The 19,678-nt window shown below is 36.2% G+C and overlaps 1 protein-coding gene across 10 annotated transcripts in view; it reads right to left on the bottom strand.

Moving 5' to 3' along the window:
* Window positions 1-4,049: 4,049 nt before the first annotated feature.
* The window catches only part of OXR1 (oxidation resistance 1), a 257,813-nt gene continuing 242,184 nt past the window's right edge, over window positions 4,050-19,678 (bottom strand). For 6 of the 10 annotated variants that reach the window (XM_015617464.3, XM_033512416.1, XM_015617467.3 and 3 more), the window contains 6 exons: window positions 16,826-16,906; window positions 13,421-13,546; window positions 11,177-11,329; window positions 7,776-7,871; window positions 7,131-7,204; window positions 4,050-6,372 (listed from right to left, as the gene is read on the bottom strand). In XM_015617464.3, the coding sequence (XP_015472950.1) occupies window positions 6,237-6,372; window positions 7,131-7,204; window positions 7,776-7,871; window positions 11,177-11,329; window positions 13,421-13,546; window positions 16,826-16,906 (666 nt within the window). In that variant the 3' untranslated portion in view covers window positions 4,050-6,236. Of the gene's footprint in view, window positions 6,373-7,130; window positions 7,205-7,775; window positions 7,872-11,176; window positions 11,330-13,420; window positions 13,547-16,368; window positions 16,434-16,825; window positions 16,907-19,678 lie in introns of those variants that run through there. The other 4 variants (XM_033512415.1, XM_033512418.1, XM_015617472.3 and 1 more) reach the window with 2 other exon arrangements.

Genomic DNA, 19,678 nt, shown 5'->3' with positions numbered 1-19,678 from the left:
TTTAAACTGGAATATCAGGAATATGGAACATGCCAGATCAGAAGCTGAATGACAATATAAACTCAGTGAAAGTTTTTGATCTGAAGTATGGTCTTGTGCATGCACTTCCTAATTAATTGATATGAATAAAAGTAAAATTACCTATTTTAGTACAGAATCAAGGACATCACATTTGGTTTTTTTTGAAGCACAATATGTAACTATTACTACAGTATTATCTTGTTGATACAACTATTGACACAGCTTTCTCTTACATATCATATAAAAAAATTCTTTTTATAAATGGGGTTTTATATATTCATTGTATTTATATAACTATTTTAGATTGTTTCATATTTAAACTTATGGAGGTTGGAATGTAATGAATAAAGTTTTGATTAAATAGCTACCTAAAAAGTACCTTCTATGCATCATTGTGCAATGTCTCATCTGATTATCTATGCAGATATCGTTGTTATAAATACAGGGAAAAATCATATGTAACATATAAAAACTAGCCAGGTACTTGTACTTTTGTATACAGCAAAAAAAGTGACTAACATCATTATCTTCCATTCTGAAATGTACCTCTGTGAGAAAAGGCACTCATAACTTTGAGGAAAATATTTTTCCACATTACACAGAAATACTGACCTAATTTTATACCACTTGCCATTCCAATGTCACTGAAATTATGTACTTCAGTCCAGGTGATGCTAAAGAGGACCAAATGCTAATGAATTAATAATACTAACACTTAAAATCACATTATTCATAAATCTGAGAACTCTGTCAGATCTCTGCTAGTTACTGGATTAGAGAGGTCAGTTTCTCTACTACTGTAAAAATTGATGTCCTGATAAAATGTGTACACTTCAGATGAAAAGCATTTGTTTCAGAGAAGATGTCTGGGCAAGTAATGAAAAAGAAGTGGTTTTTTTCCCCTTAAGATTCTTTCAAACTGAAAGAGCAAATATCTTCTTACAGAAGTACAGGTGTATTAATGTCTTGTTTCTGATAGAACAAATATTGCTGTCTTAATTATGAGTACAGGTACTCCACTTTGAAGCTTCAATGTACAAATAAACCAAATATTTTATAACTTAATGATAGAAGAACCAACTACTACATCTATTCTAAATCTATGTAAATCATGAATACTTTAAACATAGTTATATTATGTGACTCTAGGGAAGAAAAAATTAATTGTAAGATGGAATCAATGGAGCTTATTTAATGTTTTCTTGAGATCTCTTAGACTACTCAAGTTGACCTACAAAACTGATGTCTTAGTGTAATACTTACATATCATAATTTTTACCTGCATATTAACTTATTCTTTACATCTCTATATAATGACTTTTTATAGCTGTCGAAATTGTCTTGACAAAATTTTGTTGTCAAAGGAACACATGAAGTATAAATAAAACCTTTATTATTTCCTGGGTTTTTCTCCCACATACTAGAAAACAAATGTGTGCATATTCAGTAAAGTAAAATACCAGTAAGTTGCTTCAATATACAAGCACATTCTCCTTTTGACCAGCTGTTAAATATTTCCTGTGAAGGTTTCTCTGTCCAAAGCACCAGAAAAAGATTTCAGAGTACACAGCAACAGACCTCATACAAAACACCTATATGAAGAATACACACTAAAGGCATGTAAGTGTTAAGTGAATTTCACATTTCTGCTCGTGAGAATTCTCATCCTACCACAGGAAAACACAGGAGCTTTAACAATGTAATCACTACTATGTATCATCACCTCAGTGACTAGTAGCTCACTTCAGGGAACTTAAGCCTTCCATTCAGTCATCCCAGTGTTAAAATCTATGCAAAATAAATCTAATCCCCAACTTTTTCCTATTTTCTCCCTCAAACAATTTTATTTCCAATCAAATGAGAAAACTATGTGACATAACTAGTATTTTTGCTCATCCTACCCTCCACTATTTACCTTTGAGAAGGCAGTATCACGCAAAACCTAATTTCTGAAAATAATTTACCATTTTTTTTGAAAATAAATAATAAATATTGATGTAAGTTATGGTGTATGGAAGCATTTCATGTAGGCTATATATTTATAACAATTTTTTACATTAAGTTGTGTGACAAATTTATCCATGGTGTGGGAGATAATAAATCTGACCTCATTAAAAAACAACCAAACAGAAGTACTCCCTGAATTACTCACCCTAACTCTCCTACTATACTGTGTTGCACTCCTGTGAAACTAGCACAGATTTAAATATTCTAAGTAGAGAGAAGATAAAGGTCGAATCAAACTTGATTAAAGCAGTCACTATAAATTTTTATTTAAGACCTGCTTTCCTAGTTCTGACTTGCTTTGAAATAAAACCCTTAACCTTAGAGACAATGAGAAACTCTCAGCTACTCTCATGGTAGCTCATAGTTGCACATTATTTCTTAAATACTGTATTCACTCCCAAAATGTTTTACTTGAAACAGAGCTCCTGAACTCTCCTGTCTGAAGCTAGTGTTGCTTTTGCACATCCTTGGTAGTAAAAAAAAATTCTAACTTCTTCTGTAGGAACTTAAATACATTTTTCATGTTCTAATACAGCTATCATGCTTAAGTGATAGCACACAACTTGTATCAGGAGAAATAAATTTGACTTTTACACCTTTGTATTTTTCCAAGTCTTACCACAGCTGCTGCAGTGATTTGGAGTGAGTGGAAGGTTCACTGGACATGTATCCCACACAGCAGAAATCAGCTCCCTCCTCCACAGTAATTCCTTCTTTACAAGTGTTTCTGTTCAACCAAGGTTCAGTAATACAGCTCATTTTTAAAACAGGGGAAAGCTACTGAAATAAAATTAGCTGCAGTGAAGAGTATGCTATTCATGGTGTATGTTCAATCATTACTCATCACAGAACAGACACTGGCAGGCCCTCCTCTCACAGCACTTCAGCTGCTATGTGCACATTGCACTGCCCCAACATCTCAACTAAAGCCACTGCTGACACCTCAGGGCACAAAGCAGTTTAGCATTCAACAGCATGTGTACTATTAGCAGTGCAATTATCACAAGAAAAAACAAACTAGGATTACAAAGCTTGTAAGGTAAGCAGGACAGCAGAAAGCAGAGCTGGCACTGGCATGGCTGCAGTGAGACAGCGTGCAGGACTGGCTTGCACATACCACACCAAGTGTACATCATTCCCTCAGCTGGACAATCCCTCTCTCTGCTCCAGAAGCACAGTGCAGCTCTCTGTAATTGTTCCCTTAACTGAGCTCCAAACTGCAGTGACAACAGTAAAATATCCTGATGACATCTGCTCTTTAATGAAGGGAGAACTTAAAGTGAGATTTAAGATTCAAATATTGAATGAAGAATACAAGATTATTATTTTTTTATTTGAAGCTGAAGGAATAGACAATGTTCTTACTCATCTTCTAAGAGGAAATTTTATGCAGACATTCTAATTCCTGTACAAAAAAATAACTCAAATAATGCAATATAAACAGGTGAGCAGGAAGATGCAAGCACAAGCCATATGTTATGAATTATGACCTTTTTGCAGATTATACAAAAGCAGTAACTAACACAGATAGGATTTAGAGCCAAAAGATGATACTTTAAGAAACCCATGTTTGGATGGATGGAAAGGAATTCTACTGAAATAGGATAAAATACTGAAAAAGGATAATTGAATTGAAGGCAGAAGGGACATCAAGACAGTGCTTTTTATGTGTGTCATACAGAAATTGTCTACACCTCTGGTAATAAAATTCAGGGTGATGCCTAAATAAACATGCACTACTTTCTATAGCTCCCTTATGCAGCCAGTTGCTTCATCAAGTGCTGCCACAGTCACTTATGCTTTAAATCAAATGTCCTTCTATTAACTAATTTAGTATTTTACAAGTATGATTGCTACTGTACTGCTTACTAAATACTATCCTTGATTTCCACTTTTTGGCTTCCTATTTGCTTTACCTAGATAGGCCCACACTTGGAAACATTCAGCTACCAAAGATTTTTGTGCACTTTCATTTAATTCTTCAAAGTATAATTCTTTATAAAATTCACCACTCCACCCTCTAAAAAACTAAAATATGCTTTATTTGCAATATGAGTTCAGAATAGATACTGTGCAATTGAATTAATGGTTTTGTCAGCAAGAATGATCTGAGACTTTTCCCCTCTCCCTCTTCAAAATAATTGAAGACAACATATTTCATTCCCGTAGCTTCCCACTGGGCTTTAAAAAGCCCCAGAAATGCCAAAAAAGATGAGAAAAATCCATCCTATACATTCAGTTGTTAAATGAACAGCAAAAAATGACATTTGCGCTTCTACATAAATTCCACCTTCTAAATAAACTCCAACTCAAGTTTATTTTTACATATATTTAGATTTATTTGCTATACATCACTGTGAGCTTATAGTACTTGAAATCCATTACAGGATTTATTTTTTTTTTGTTGAAATAATCAGTTGTAACTCCACAAAGACAATAATACTGCTGTGGAAGACCAAAGGGGAGAAAAGCCATTTCAATTTATTTACAGTTCCTTATTTTGTAAACACTTACTCTACACATTTTACTAAGTTCTAATAAGGATAAAGAGATATACATAGAGACAGGAAACAAAGCCCTGTTTTTCTATTCATATTGAGCATTAGCATATTATAGATGAAACATCTGCCCTTTCTCATTACCATAGCAGTAAGCTGTCTTCAATAAGTTTGTTTTTTTTTTACTTTCCAGAAAAGTAAATATTTTGAAATATACAACTACGTCTACATAAGCCAACCCATTTGGCTTTTATTCCATTTCTAGAATAATTTAAAGTGCTATAAGCAACCCGTCAATCAACACTTTTCTATAATAACAAAACTACTTTAAACATTAATTTACAAGATAATATACAATGTTTGTCTGAAATAGCTGAAATTTCAGCACAAAGTCAGTCACTGTCACACTTAACAGCAATTTTTTTGTTCTTTTTTGTTTTGTTTTTTTTTGCAGAACATAGAATAAAAGCTTTGAAACAAACAGTTTTGTTGAGCTGTTATTGCCACAATGGCTTATCAAGTTTTCTACAAAAGTGGACAAGAGCTACTGGAACTGTATTCTAGCCTGTCATTTATCTTTTGAGGTCACATGACAGTAAGTTTGCATATTCCACAAGTCTACTGAATTACAATATTGTCTACCTATGATACATGATGTCATTTTAATCAGAGCTGGTGCTAATTGTAAATTTACAACATAGACCCCCACTCAAAAACATCACAAGTATTTTTTTTTTCTTTGGACAGGAATAAGCTATATTCTTGGAGCTGATGTGCTACACGGCTACAACAGTATAACAGTATATATCTGACACTTTATGTTGAAGAAAGATGCATCTGTTTCTGTACTTTTAATGCCCTACTATAGCTACAAATTGTTCACTGAGTTTTGCTTGCTTTAGCCTTTTAATTTTTTGGAACTATTAGATTCTTACATTCTCTTGCTATTTTGTAAGTCTTTGCCACTTAGCTCAATACTGTCAGTATTTGTCCCAAACCTGCAGATCATTAACAGCATGTGCAAAACACTCTTTAAATACAATCAGCATGCAGCTACAACACGTATTAACTGACTTTTTTCTACACATGAACAAGAAACAAGACAAGTGGCACTGTTGACTTTGGATATCTTCTAACTTCACCATGTCTGTACTGGGATGTGTTAAGAAGGAATGCTCAGCTTCTCATCCATTTGTGGCACCACTTGAATAACCCATCATTGGTCTGGACTAATCTCTGCAGTGCTGCTGCCAAATACCCACACGCAGCTTTCTTAGAGGTTCACAGAGGGCAACTTCATTCACAGACATAATTTGAATACAAAAATAATAAGCTATATTCAATGAAGCAGCCCCCTAGCAGGATTGCAGGAAAGGTGTGTGTGGGAAACCTGGGAGGCAACTGTAACATGGATAAGAAAATTCTGCAGGCCACACGGCTCAAAGAAACTAATGTTAATTTTTAGTCCATAAGATCAATATTTTGTAAAAGAGTCTACATCTTAGAAAAAGTATGACAATATATTACAGATGCAAGAGCATGAAAAAACATCAGGTATTTAAAAATAATAACACTAATGGCCACACTGAAAAATTAGAAAAAAAACCCAAAAACAGATAAGTAAAATACATTATATTGCTCCTAGGGATTTTTAAGCTGCACTGATTCATGTCAGGTTTGGGACAAAAACCTGTAGAAATAGTCAAATACTTATTCAAAAGCCCATATTTCTATGTCTTGAATAGTGAAGTCTTCTCGCTTAGAAAGTGTGTGATTCCCAAATGTTTTACATGAATGACTTCTTCCATGGTAGAGATCACCATCAAGCCAAAGAGCAAACTCTCCTCTGCAAGACAGACAATGTATTAAAGCAAAAGACTGAGGGAGTAAACACTGAATCTATCAAACATATTTTTCATTCAAAATTTAAAAATGAGAAGGAATGAAAGAATTAGTTTTTAACACCTTTGATGTTAATTGATGTTAATTGATGTTAATAAATTTATACCACAAGGATTTTTTTATTTTTTTTTTTTACAATTTATTAACAATTTGGGAATATCCCTTTTGCAGATATTCTGAAACAAGCTATTAGAATTCTTTGGTTTTCAGCCTCTTCCATTTTCATTAAATAGATAACATAATAGCACTTTTATAGCTAAAGAGAATGCTGATAGCAAATAAGGAAAACATTCCAGAAGCATATACACCGGAACAGTGGAAAAAAACCAGGACAAGACAATGTATGATTTCTGGAGACCTTGGCATGCTTTGGGATGGCTCAGTTTCAATTCAGGCCTCTTCTAGTTACACAAAATTTTCACATTTATGTCCTTCCCCAATCATATCTTTTGTCCATTCTGAATACAGGAAGACACATATGCAAGTCAAGCATAGAAGGCATCATAAACTTGCAGGGCTGAAACCTTATGCCGCACTATGGGGAAGACAAACATCCTGTTTAAATTTTGTCAGCATCACAGGTTAAATATACCTGGCATGCTAAAGTTTCTCAGCTGGTTAACTGTTGAGTCCATTCCAATTTTTTTTTTTTTCCAAAGGTGTCTAGACAAATATTTCTAACAGATTCTAATTGTAACTTACCCTCCTCCACCAAAAGCAAGAGAGTCCATGTCCCCTTTAATGAAGAACATGTTGTCTCCTGTCCATTTAAAAACCTACAAAAGAAAAACCAAAACAACAAAACAGACTAGCAAGTAAAAAGATCTGAACTTTTCCTTTGTGCAGAAGGGAAACCAACCATCAGTAAAGACAGACTATGGGTGGCTAGAGGCCAGTTTAATGAAGTTGACACAGAAAATTCAGGAAACATCTGCAGACAAAAATTCTCTGAGGTTTTACACTAATTAAAATAAGACCATTCCAAACCAGGTTGTCCTTGAGCACCAGAACTCTTACACAATGAAAAATAACAAGAAAACATACTTAGATTAGATGATATGCCCCTAAAAAGGATGTAGTTTGTGAATTTTCAGACAGACACCTGGCAGAATTTAAACAGTAGAAAAACCTTAGTACAATTACAGTTAGGTTGAATATGTTCTTCAGCATGCAAACACTACCAATTCACTGTACTCTTAAAGATTTCACAAAAAAACCTAGTGTGATGACTCATTTTTGGGCCAACTTGTAATATTTTTCAGATTTACAGTTAGATTTATTCCTTAAGTATTTTAAGATCATATACTTGGGGAGGGAGCAAAAGCATTCAAAGTCATTACTACTTACCTCAAAATCTGGAGAAAAGGTGAACATAAAGGTCTCCCCAGTGCCATAAAAGCCATCGCTCACTTTAAATGGTTCAGATGCTAGTGCACCAAAAACCTGTAGCAAAAATACATCAGAGCAAGAAAAACTTCAGAGAAACTGCACAGAATCCAAGAATTTCTAATGATAGTAACTGATAAATCACATTGTTAATACTGGCAATTTAAAATTCGCTCTGTGAATTTCACTGTACTACCATGGTTCTGAGGGCACTGAGATGTGCTTTGTGGTACAATAGAAAGTAAGAGCACTCTTCTTCGATAGCAAGTGAACACAGTAAGAAAAAAAGAAAATCTAATGGATAAAAACTGAACTGAATGTGATTTATTAATTCCAGTCCAAATACCAGGTAAGCACTGGTTACCCTGACTTACAACAGAGACAGATTTTAAGAGCAGGACAGGATGCCATCCAGAGGGACAAACTTGAGAACTTGGTCTATGTAAACCTCATGAAGTTCAGCAAATCCAAGTGCAAGGTTCTGTAGCTAGAGATCTGATTTTTGTGGCTAATTGTTAGGGTGGATTACCAAAACTCCCATGTCCTAGGTTCCATGTCTCACACTTCTGTAGTGCATACAATCTGAAGAATGACTTTTTATAAAACTAGACAGAATCCTTGAGGTGGTTAATTGCATTAATTCCATTTCTAGACCACCACTTATTTAGGGACTCATGTTCAGGAATCAGGTACCAATTTCTTTTTAAATGGCTGTCAGGGCTCACTAGCTGAAGCACATACCAGTACATAAACAATCCATAACAACTGTAATGATGCAACTATGGATTTCATGGACACCTTTATTAAAGAATCACCTAGAATTGACTGGAGCAGGCAATTTCAGTGGCTTTAGATTCCAAATTCCAGCTAGGCATTGCTCAGCTTTTACACAATTAAAGTTTGTAAAAGTTCACTGGTTTTGCTTGTTGGTTTTTCTTTTTCTTTTATTTGTTTGGGTTTTTTTAAACATACATCTAAATAAAATTATTAAATTAGATGAAAAAAAAGCAAAATCGGAAAAGGTTTTTGAATAAAAATTCAGTGGGGTGAGGCTTATCAGCCTGTAATGGAACATTATGAAAAGTTACAAAGTACACTTGCTCCTTTCTCAACCTATTATCAACATAAAAAAAAAGCAGTCTTCATAAACATGGGCAACAAAGAAACAAATCTCAGGCAAAGGAGCCCAGGAAAGAAATTCATTCCAGTTTAAAAGAAAAATGCCTCAACCATGGATACGACAATTCCAGGATCCTTCATAAACACTGAAGTGACAAAGTGAGCAGAACAACAAATAGGAAGAGGACTGAGCAGGTATGCTCAGCAAAAGTCAAGAAACTATCTGGTCATAATTCTGTCATTTCTCAAAATGGCTGAATCTCATTTAGCATCTTCTCTGAACTAGAATCTTAGAAAACAGGCAGTGATCTTGAAGTGTAAGGTATGAATAACCACCTGGTCTCTTAAAACACATTTTTGGAGGGCATATACAGTATTTATCTTAGCATGCTGATAGTGAGCTATTCCTAGACACATTCTCCTATGAAGTACTTAGTCCTTTAAAACTGCTTTCCACAACTGAAAAAGACTATCTGCCAGGAAGATACAAGACATTAAAAATAAATTAACCTCTTTCAAAAAAATCAATAGCTTCACAAATAAAATTAATTACCCTGACTAATTATTAAAGAGTATAGTTGGTTACCATTGTCTTTACTTTTCATGATTGTAGATCCTTGCATGAAGAGGAGAAAGACTCTGCTAAATTTCCATATGTTTTGAACAGAAAGATAGTGAAAATTAATTTTTTGCTGTCAAATGCAGACATTTTTCATTAATAACATGAGACAGAGCTACTGAAAACACTACTCCCACTACACTGGTGAAGGACTGAGCACGTAAAATTCATCTGAACCACTCCTTCTGCATATGCTGCTCACTGAATAGACATGAAATGGATTTCCCCCACTCTTGTGTGGAACCTGGGTAAGATTTGGCATATGCTTGAAATCTCAGTTCAGTGACTACCTGACCCAGAATTCCAAGGCATGCTTTCATACATATTCCTAGGTATAAGGCTGTAAGCTGAGATTCACTAAGGTCTGTTTCACAAAAAAATAAATAAAATATGACATTTCTGTGAACTCCATGTTTTGACAGGGAAACCGTGACACTTTTTGAACATTCCAGTCAAGATGCTCATACACAGAAAGAAACATGAATTCCTTCAGCAAAAGACAATACTACATAGTGGTAGCAAGACAGGCCTATCAGAAGAAGGATGTATTTTTTCTGGGACAGATAATCAAGAACTAGGAAGCAGGTATATCTTACTAATTTATTTTGAGAAGGTAATAAGTGAATTAGAGAAGTCACCATAGTATGAGATTGATGAATCTGCTGAGACATCTATTAAATAGTTTTTGTCTGCAAAACTAAAAGGCAAATGAAGAAATATTTTTAAAGAACTTCTGGGAAAGATTGCCCTACTAGCAGAGAGTTAGAAGGCATTTTTCTTTTTAAGGGACCCCTGAGGTAGGAAAATGAAAAAATCAAGTTGCAACTTGAACAAGAAAAAATACTCTTCATTTACTATTTTCAGACCTCCTGAATGAGACCATGCTTCCTGAAAATAAAAACTGTGGTTACCAAACTGGGAGAGATAAGTGAAGTGAATGGTGGAGATTTTACAGTGATTCTGTCAATTTTTCATGACAGCAGTAACATGCTTCCACGAACAAACATAGAAATTGCAATAAAAGAATCAGGAGGTTTCAAACTGCCTGTACTGTTCACCTGTTACTAGATTATTCAAGGGAGGATGTTTGCTATTCAACTAGTGAGATGTGAGCCACTTCCTGAAATTCATAATCCAGTCAAAGAAAAACAGAGCACAACTAGAGAGACTCAAAGAAGAAATTAATAATGTAACAAAGGTAGTACAGCTCTTGAAAGATGTTGGCTGCAGCCAGAGAATATACCAAGAAGCACTAGCCACAGCTAATGACATTCCAACTCAGCAAGGCCTTTCAGCATTGGAAAGTTTTAGAGACTGTATTTCTTGTGCCTTAAGAGAATAAAATATTAAAATTAAACTGATTAATTGGATATTACCAGATTCTTGCATCACAACAGCTAACTTGTATCATTAAAGTAGGTAATTTCCTAGACATGTATTATGTTGGAAGACTGCTCAAGAGTGAAACACACATTTCTAAGGAGAAAATTTGCTTGATACACAAAATTTTAACTTGCTTAGTACACGATTTTATCTGCCATGATGGCTTGAAGCATCAGTTATTCCTCTATACTCAAACATTTTTCTTGATGGGTTCCCTACTGCCACACAAATATTTTCCTACCTGTCCATCACTGTCTTTAATAACCAACAGCACAGGTGTATCTAATCCCATCATTGTCCGATACAAGGTCTTCAAGCTCATGCCATGCTTTGCAGTACTGTAGACAAGAGTCCATGGATAGCCAATAGTCCGTGGTGGAAGAGACTTTGTGAGCTAATAACAAGAAAATTAAAACCCTTTATTTAATATATGTTTTATATTTAACAATGTATTACACATAAATGAAAGCAGATTATGTTCTGCTCACCCATTTTTATGTGACCTTAAAACCTAAGAACTAAACCAGAAGGTTCACATGTATATTCTACTTTTTGTCATTCAAGCAGGTTTCTTTTCCTACCTCTACTAGTGACCTGTAGAAGAATGATTTATCAACTAAAGAACATGTGTTTGTTAAGATCTCTAAAAGGTTTATCGATATAATTATTCTTGCATAATAATATTACATTCTCACTAATGTCTTAGTGTTGACTAAGTAGATCACTCAAGCCAGCAGGTAACAAGCTAAAGGGTAAATGCTGCTTGTTGCCATGTTCTTGTGCTTTTTAACCCAAACCTTCAATTAATGCATTTGTAATGAAAGCACTTTGGACTGGACAGCAAGAACTGCAGTGTTTTTACTGATGTTTCCAAGAAAGTATGAAATTAGGGCAAAGGCAGACAAAGGTCTGTCTGAATACGTGGTGCATTCAAATTTGAGATTTAAAAAAACAATATTTTACTACAAATTGTGCTCTGCTTCGACACTTGTATGTCGATGATGCCAGACGGGATCCACCCAAGGAAACAGGGAGCTGGCAGATATGCCCACTGAGCCACTTCCCACTCTTTACCACTATTCCAGGATAATTTGGGATGTCCTGGTTAGCCAATGTAGTGTCCATTTACAAGATGGCCTGTTGGTCTGCCAGTGCCTGGGAAGGTCATGAAACGGGTCACCTTGAGTGCCATCACACAGCACATGCAGGAAGAAAACCAGGGGTTCAGGCCCAGCCAGGGCATGTTTGTGAGAGGCAGGTCCTGCTTGGCAAACCTGATTTTCCTCTATGACAAGGTAAACTGCTTGGTGGATGAGAGAAAGGCTGTGAGTATTGTCCACTTGTACTTCAGTAAAGCCTCTGACACCATTTCCCATAGCATTCTCCTGGAGAAACTGGCTGCTCATGGCTTGAAGAGGTGCATTGCTGGATAAAAAACTGACTGGATGATCAGGCTCAGAGAGTGGTGGTGAATGGAGTTAAATCCACTTTGTGGCCAGTCACTTGTGTTCCCAGGGCTCAGTACTGGGGCCAGTCCTGTTTAATGTCTTTATTAACAAACTGGGGATGTGAGGGGATGAAGTGAATCCTCAGTCTGTTTGCAGATTACAACAAGCTGGGGAAAAGTGTCCATCTGCTGGAGGATATGTAGGCTCTGCAGAGGGATCTGGACAGGTGGGATTGAAGGGCCACAGCTAACAGTACAAGGCTCAATATGGCTAAGTGCCAGGCTCTGCACTTGTGTCACAAAAAGTCCCCACAGCATTACAGGCTGGGAGAAGAACAGCTGGAAAAAAAGAAAAGGACCTAAGGGTGCTGCTTGACAGACAGCAGCACACAAGCAGCACAGGTGGCCAAGAACAGAGTTATGACTTGTCCCCCTGTACTGAGCACTGGTGAGGCCACACCTTGAGTGGTCACAGAATTGTGTGCTGTTCTGGGCCCCTCACTAAAAGAAAAACATTGAGATGCTGGTGTGTGCCCGAAGAAGGGCAATGAAGGTGCTGAAGGGTCTGGAAAGGACTGAGGGAGCTGGGGTTGTTAAGCCTGGGGTCAGAAGGACCTCATCACTCTCTACAATCACCCAAAAGTAGGTTGTAACAGTCAGTCTTTTCTCCCAAAACAGGACAAGAGAAAATGTCCTCAAGTTAAGCCTTTGGAGGTCTGGACCGGATCTTGGGAAAAACTTGTTCAGTGTCAGAGCTGTCAAGCATTGGAACAGGGTACCCAGGGAAGTGTCTGAGCTACCATCTCTGTGGAAATACTTAATGGAGGCAAAGGATGTGGCACTTAGGGAAAGGGCTTAGTGGTGGACTTGGCAGTGCTGAGGTTGGACTCGGTGGTCTTAGCCATCTTTTCTAATATAGAGTTTATTTTCTTCTATTTAATATCACACAAGGTCTTCTTACTGGTGTCTTTTACATCACAGTCATAGCATAGATACAATAATGTGCAGGAGTAAAAAATGATGTATCTGCATCCATACCTTTTCAATTTGTTCTGGCTGTAGTAATTCACTTGGATCACTAAGATTTGGCCGGAATGCTTCAGGCTCCAGGTCTGTTTTGATATTTGTTGCCTGTTTTGAATTGATATCTTCTCTTGTTGTTATCTACAAAAAGAATAGCAACAAAGTAAGTACATGCCATCCTATTAGCAGACAAGATAAAACTTCACAGGTTTAAAATCATGCAGTTATCAATTATGCAAGTCCTTCAAAAGTTTAGAAATCCAATAGATTTGATCTGACCGAGATTTCCACTGTTTTCCATAGCAAACTGGTACACAATTATATTACAATAACTAACAGACACTTACTCAGAAGAAAGCTATGGTTTTATGCTAAAACAACAGTTCTCATACAAAGCTGAAGGGCTTCAAATGCTTTTCAGAAGATACCTCAAAAAAGCTCTTCCATTTTAATATTGACATAGCATTCTAAGTATAATTAAAAAAAATCAGAAAGGAAAGGAATTAAAACTTCAACACTGGCATTTCTCAGTAGCTTCTGAATCAATATTCTTTTAGAGTACTTAAGAAACTTTTCAGATATGCAGTAGACATCTGGGAAGACTACTGCCATATATTTTGAGCAAACCATTTGAATGGTGCCTTAGGAGTAGTGCTGCTCCATAAGCTGATCTGCTGGAGTACTTACGGGAATCAAAGAAGAAAGAATTGAGAGGGTGGGGTGGGAAAGCAGCAATAATACTTAAGTTGCATAGTGAGCACTGAGGTCTGGCTAAGATGCACTATGCAGCAGGGTCCTGCAATAATTTAAAATACCTGACCTACATATCTACCCTACTGAGTGTCTCCACTTTTGTGGCAGATGCCACAAAATTCTTCATGAGATGCAGCTCACAACAGCTTCTTACCCCAGTAAACACTCACTGGCACTTCCAAGTTAAAGTGCCATGTCTTGATAGCTAGAATAGCTGCAATCCAAACAGACCTCCTTCTACATTTCCAACTGCAGGGATATTTAAAACTTGCTAGGAACAGTGAAATCTGATAGAGGAGTAGGAAAAAGTAAGGAAGTAAGAAAAGCCACTGCAGCAAGTCTTACTAAAATGTTGACAGAAAAAAGAAATCTTCACAAGATTAAGTGCATCTGAAAAATTTATCAGCCTAAACCAAGTTTCACCGAAAGCCAGACTGTCCAAATTAAAACCTGAATCCTGAAAATTGCAAGAAAATACCTGCCAAATCCAGTTTGCCACATCCCTCATACTTTAAACATACAGGACACAACTGCAATATTTCACAATATCACCATGGTAAACTTTGCCAAGCTTTTGTCAACTTCCTTAGTTAATAAAAAAAAGCCAAATCAAAGAAAACTCTGAAATACAGATAGTAATAGTCAAACAAATACAGCCACCTGAGCAAAAAAAAAAGGACACCCCTTTCATCTCCCTCAAGAACTACAAAAAAATTCCTATCACAAATTCTTGTTATTTAAAAATAGGCTTATAAAGTCAACATATCAAAGTATATTCATATAGGAACTAAATTACAGTATTAATTCTAAACCCAAGAAAGGGTGTGCTTAAAGTGAGTATCAAGCAAGAAAAAAGCTGAAGCTTTCCTTTTTTCAATGGAAAGTAACAAGAATTTCCAACATGGATTAAGCACTGATTTCCATATCACAACAAAAAAATGCAATTATCCATATAGCTTCATGTACAAAAAGATGACCTTCATGCTGCTTTATATAGTGCTATCCTTAAAATGTTATTTCATAGTCCAAGTATTTTCTACTTTAAATGCCTTTCATCCATCATATTACTACTTCAGCTCCAGAGAAGTTAAGCACTGTTCAACTGTAGAGCAGAAAGTTTTCTCCCCTTGTTATTATTTAATTCTGATTAAAGATCACTATGGAAAACACTAATAATCTGGACTCAAGCGATGTAGGAAACTGAGTTTTTTGATTTAGAATTTTTGGGGATTGGGGTATTTTTTTGGATGGACTTTTTTCATTTATCATTATTATTAAAGTAAAGCAGTTTCCTTCTAGGAAGAACACTGCTTAGTCAAAGCAGTCAAAGAGTGTCTGTTCAAAATAATCTGAGAGAAAGCACTCTAGCTTCAAAATTTGCAGATTTAGTTCCCACCACAGTTGGACAGAGCAAACTGACCTACAGTCAGATTCCAGAGGCTTCCACAATTGGTAAATGACACACAATTTACATCACATTTGACACCACAACCTTCAAATGGCCTCAAAGCAGAGTTTATAAGCTGCAGCTCATCACATCAGAATTTTCTAGTCAGCCCAAACCCTGAGTTTGGGCATATCAGGTGAAATGTATATGGAAAGAGCTCCTACATTTCCAGAATATTAATACAGGGATTCTCTGCCACCACTTGACAAAAACAGAACAGTTCTGTTCTCAAGTGGGAATAATTTACTTTTTTTTGGCAAGATTTCTGACTTTCCTATAACAGTGAAGCTTTTGGGTTCAAGGTTCAAGCTCATTATTGATCTATGTAATTGTACTACTTACAAAACATGTTAAAGTGATTAATTACTGATTATTAAACAAATATTAGAGCTAAGAAAATGTCTGCTTGTGTGGAATTACATATGTAAAAAAAGACAAGATCAAAGAAATTTAAAAAAAAAACAGAAAAAAAAATTACATTTTCAGCAGCCAAGTATTAGAGAAAAATAAAATACTCGATGCTTCTAAGGAAATCTAATCTATGCTTTCCATCAATAAGGCATGTATGATATGCACAGCATCTAGCAATTTTATAATTCTCAAAAAACTATGGAACACCTAAAGAGAATGCAAATATCAGTTTCAATCCATATCCACAGACCTTCAAAAATCCAAACTGATTTCAAAGTACTGTTTTGTATGTATGTGTTTGCCATGTTGAACTGCCTCAGTTACCTGCTTTCATAATGGGAAAAATACTTACCTATTTTACAGAAGTTGTGAAGCTTCATACTTGCCATGTACTGTGAGATTCTTGGTGAAAGATTCCTATATAAAATTAAACACCCATGCAACAAGGTTTTGGATTCTTCACCTGTTTTGCATTCTTTTTAGGGAAGCTTCTAACACAACACACCAGTCTAAAGTAGAAGTTAAAACACAACACTGCAAGTCAAGCAGTACTGAGAACAAATTTTCAAATTCTAACAGAAAATTCCTGTGTGAAAAAGGTGGAAGTAGTAATTCCATCATAAAATTACTGATTCCATCACAGAATTGCACAATTAAATACATCCAAAACAAAGGAATTTTCTGCTGGATCCTTGTAGTGCTGTAGACAAGACAAACCCACTGAGTGCAGGACTTGCCCTGATCCAAGACACTACAAAGAAAGATGTTTTAGTATCTGGAGATGGGGTTTAAACTACTGAAGAGGGCACCTGGAGACGTCTGCAGAGTGTGCGCAGTTCTTCGCTATTTAGCGCATCGATCCTGCGGTGATACTCAGCCACTGACACTACCTGAATATGGAGACAGGAAGACAATAATTCCACTGACAGTTGAAGAAAAGTAAAAAGGTATGAAAGAAAAAACTGGAGGAGAATAATGAAGGGAAGATGTGCAATGACAACAAACAAACAAGAAGGGCCAAAAGATGTTTGTTTCTGCAAGGACAGTGCACATGTAGGTGACTTTAGACATATGAGTAAACACAGCAAGATTACAAATTAAACACTAAGGGCACTAGCAGTCAGGTATCTCACTGATCTAGGATGAATAAATAACTGATATAGGAGTGCATAAAGTTTCCAGTATCAGGATGCTAAATGAGAAGTCATTTAGTTACATGCCTTAACCCAAACTCTTCAGCCCAAGGTCTTCTCAAACATTCTTTACACTCAGATTAATGAATCCCATGAACCTGGTTTGCTTTCTTAGATGAAGACTAGAAGCAAATCTCAGGCTTCTCAGTAAGATCTAACTCTTGTGTGGCAGTGAAGATAAAGACAATGTAGCAAGACTACAGTTTAATAACATCCCAATACCACCCGACAATTTCTTTATCCTGGACTTTCTATTCCCCTCCAAAGCTTCTGGAGTTGCTCATCTGTCAACACATTCACTTCAAATGGCATCTCCACTTTGGCAGGAGGTGTACAGCCAGAAAGTCTTTAGTCAGAAAGCTCTAGAACATGCTGCTCTGGTGCAACAAGCTGGCTAAAGGACTACAACAGTCATTTTGATGTAACTAGAGCAAATAATGTGATTTTGAGAACAACCCAAAATCATCATTGGAATGAAAGCATCTTAAAACAGCTGGTGGAGAGATTAAATGGATGTCCCATGTAGTAAGAGCATATTAAAAACTTCTAGAGCCTACCACAGTGCAAAGGAAGACAACCACAAGTCCAGCAGCTCCCCATCTACCTGTCCCTACTACAAGGAGTTTGGCCAGATACTCGCCACTGTCCTGAGTACAGAGCCCACAGTCATGCATGACTGGCTCTTGAGCAGCGATGGTTCACTCTACCCCATGCAACTGCAAGGCAAGGAAAAAGGAATACTTGTGACATCCAGCTTTTTTACTGAATAATCTGTAATTACTAGCACTCAATTTATTTCCATTATTTTTCTACCATTCTTTTAAAATAGATCATGAATATTGTTGTAAATTCTATTGGCCTGTGCATTCTCAAACAGCTATATGTAAAGCTTTAACAGCATTCCACTCAAACATGTAAGTGATAGTGTAGTTTTATCCTTTTATTTGCTATGACATTTCATCGCAAATTTACACTGATCACACCAGCAACTTATGAACATAATCCTGAAAAGCAGTAATGTGAGGACCCTTTAGCCTTATTGCTTCATTTAGCTATACCCTACCACATGTGAGGCAGTAGATGACTTACAATAGGCTATAAATGTGTGGTTACTGAAGGAGATTCTTGAGAAAAAAACCTCAAAATCTCTGACATCATTATATAGTTGTTTCACAAAGTGAAAATGTAGACAGTTTTATGGGCACTGCCATCTTGCCTTCAACCTCTTAAATGCATACTTATCATCTTGCATCAGTGAATTGCTTATCAGCTTTTTAACTCAGAGACTGACCTTTTCATGTGCCATAGAGATGCCTTATTTTTCTTGCTTGAGAGGAACATGAATACCTATCCAAGTGTGTACAATATAATAGCTTCTTGGCATGCTGAACCTGCTGCACACTGTCACATTCCATTTCTTTTGAGAACAAAGGCCTGCACAATGGCAGACCATTGGTATGCAATGAAAAACATAAACAGCATGTCATAGAATGTCAAACTACCCACAGGAAAATTAAAGTGAAAGAACCCACTGTCTCAAACCCAGAGCTTATTTTAAGTATACAGCCTGTACTAAGTATACAGTTCATACTAAATTCTGTGAGTAAATCATGGGACACTGTCTCAAGTTTATCCACTCGTCACTGAACCAGGCTTTAAATGACTATGTTAAGATACTTCAGCCTTTCAGATGTGGCATCTGGCCTACATAATGCCCATGGTTTAGGCCAACATGCTTTACTCTTGCTTTGCAGTGGACAAGACTACATACTTCTTGATTAAAAGAGCTACAGAATCTTAAAGTCACATGTATAAGCTTACTAGCAGCAAATACCTTCAACTTAATTCAGGAATTGGGATATATCTTGCAAATAGCATTTTTTTGCTGCCAGGCTCATGAGCACTGTTTTGAAATGTTAGTAGTAACATTAGAAGTTTATTCCTTATAACATAGTTTAATTCATAGTCTGTTTATGCTATTTCCTCTTCCATCAAGATTTCCTCATGTTCCTACCTTGTAGTCCTATTAATCTTCTAGTCTCCTTCACCAAGCTAAATAAACCAATGTTTTCTTCTGTGTCCTGCCCTAGTCCCTGCCCCACATCAGCTGTCTGTTTTCCTATCATTCCAGGACCTACTTCTATCTCATTCTACTTTGAACTTTGATTCTCAAACATAGAACATAGTCTTTCATGCAACATGAGAAATACCTAGAAAGGCAAGACATTTCATTAATAAAAAGTAGCTGCAGAATCATATTTACCATACTGAACTGTAGTTTCAGTACAAAATGCTTCTTTGTAATAAAATTTTTCCATTAAAGTAATTAGACTTTGCTATGTGCTTTATTTACTATGCTCTCTTTACTCTTTATACCATATCAGTATCCAGCTTCCTAGAAAACCAAAGCTAATTTTTGGGGACAAGGAAATGTTCCTGAAGGACACTCTGTTCTCCCTCTAGCTGTTT

This window comes from Parus major, chromosome 2 (assembly GCF_001522545.3).
Source record: "Parus major isolate Abel chromosome 2, Parus_major1.1, whole genome shotgun sequence".
Taxonomy (NCBI): Eukaryota; Metazoa; Chordata; class Aves; order Passeriformes; family Paridae; genus Parus; species Parus major.
This window is presented reverse-complemented; position numbering and strand designations above follow the sequence as displayed.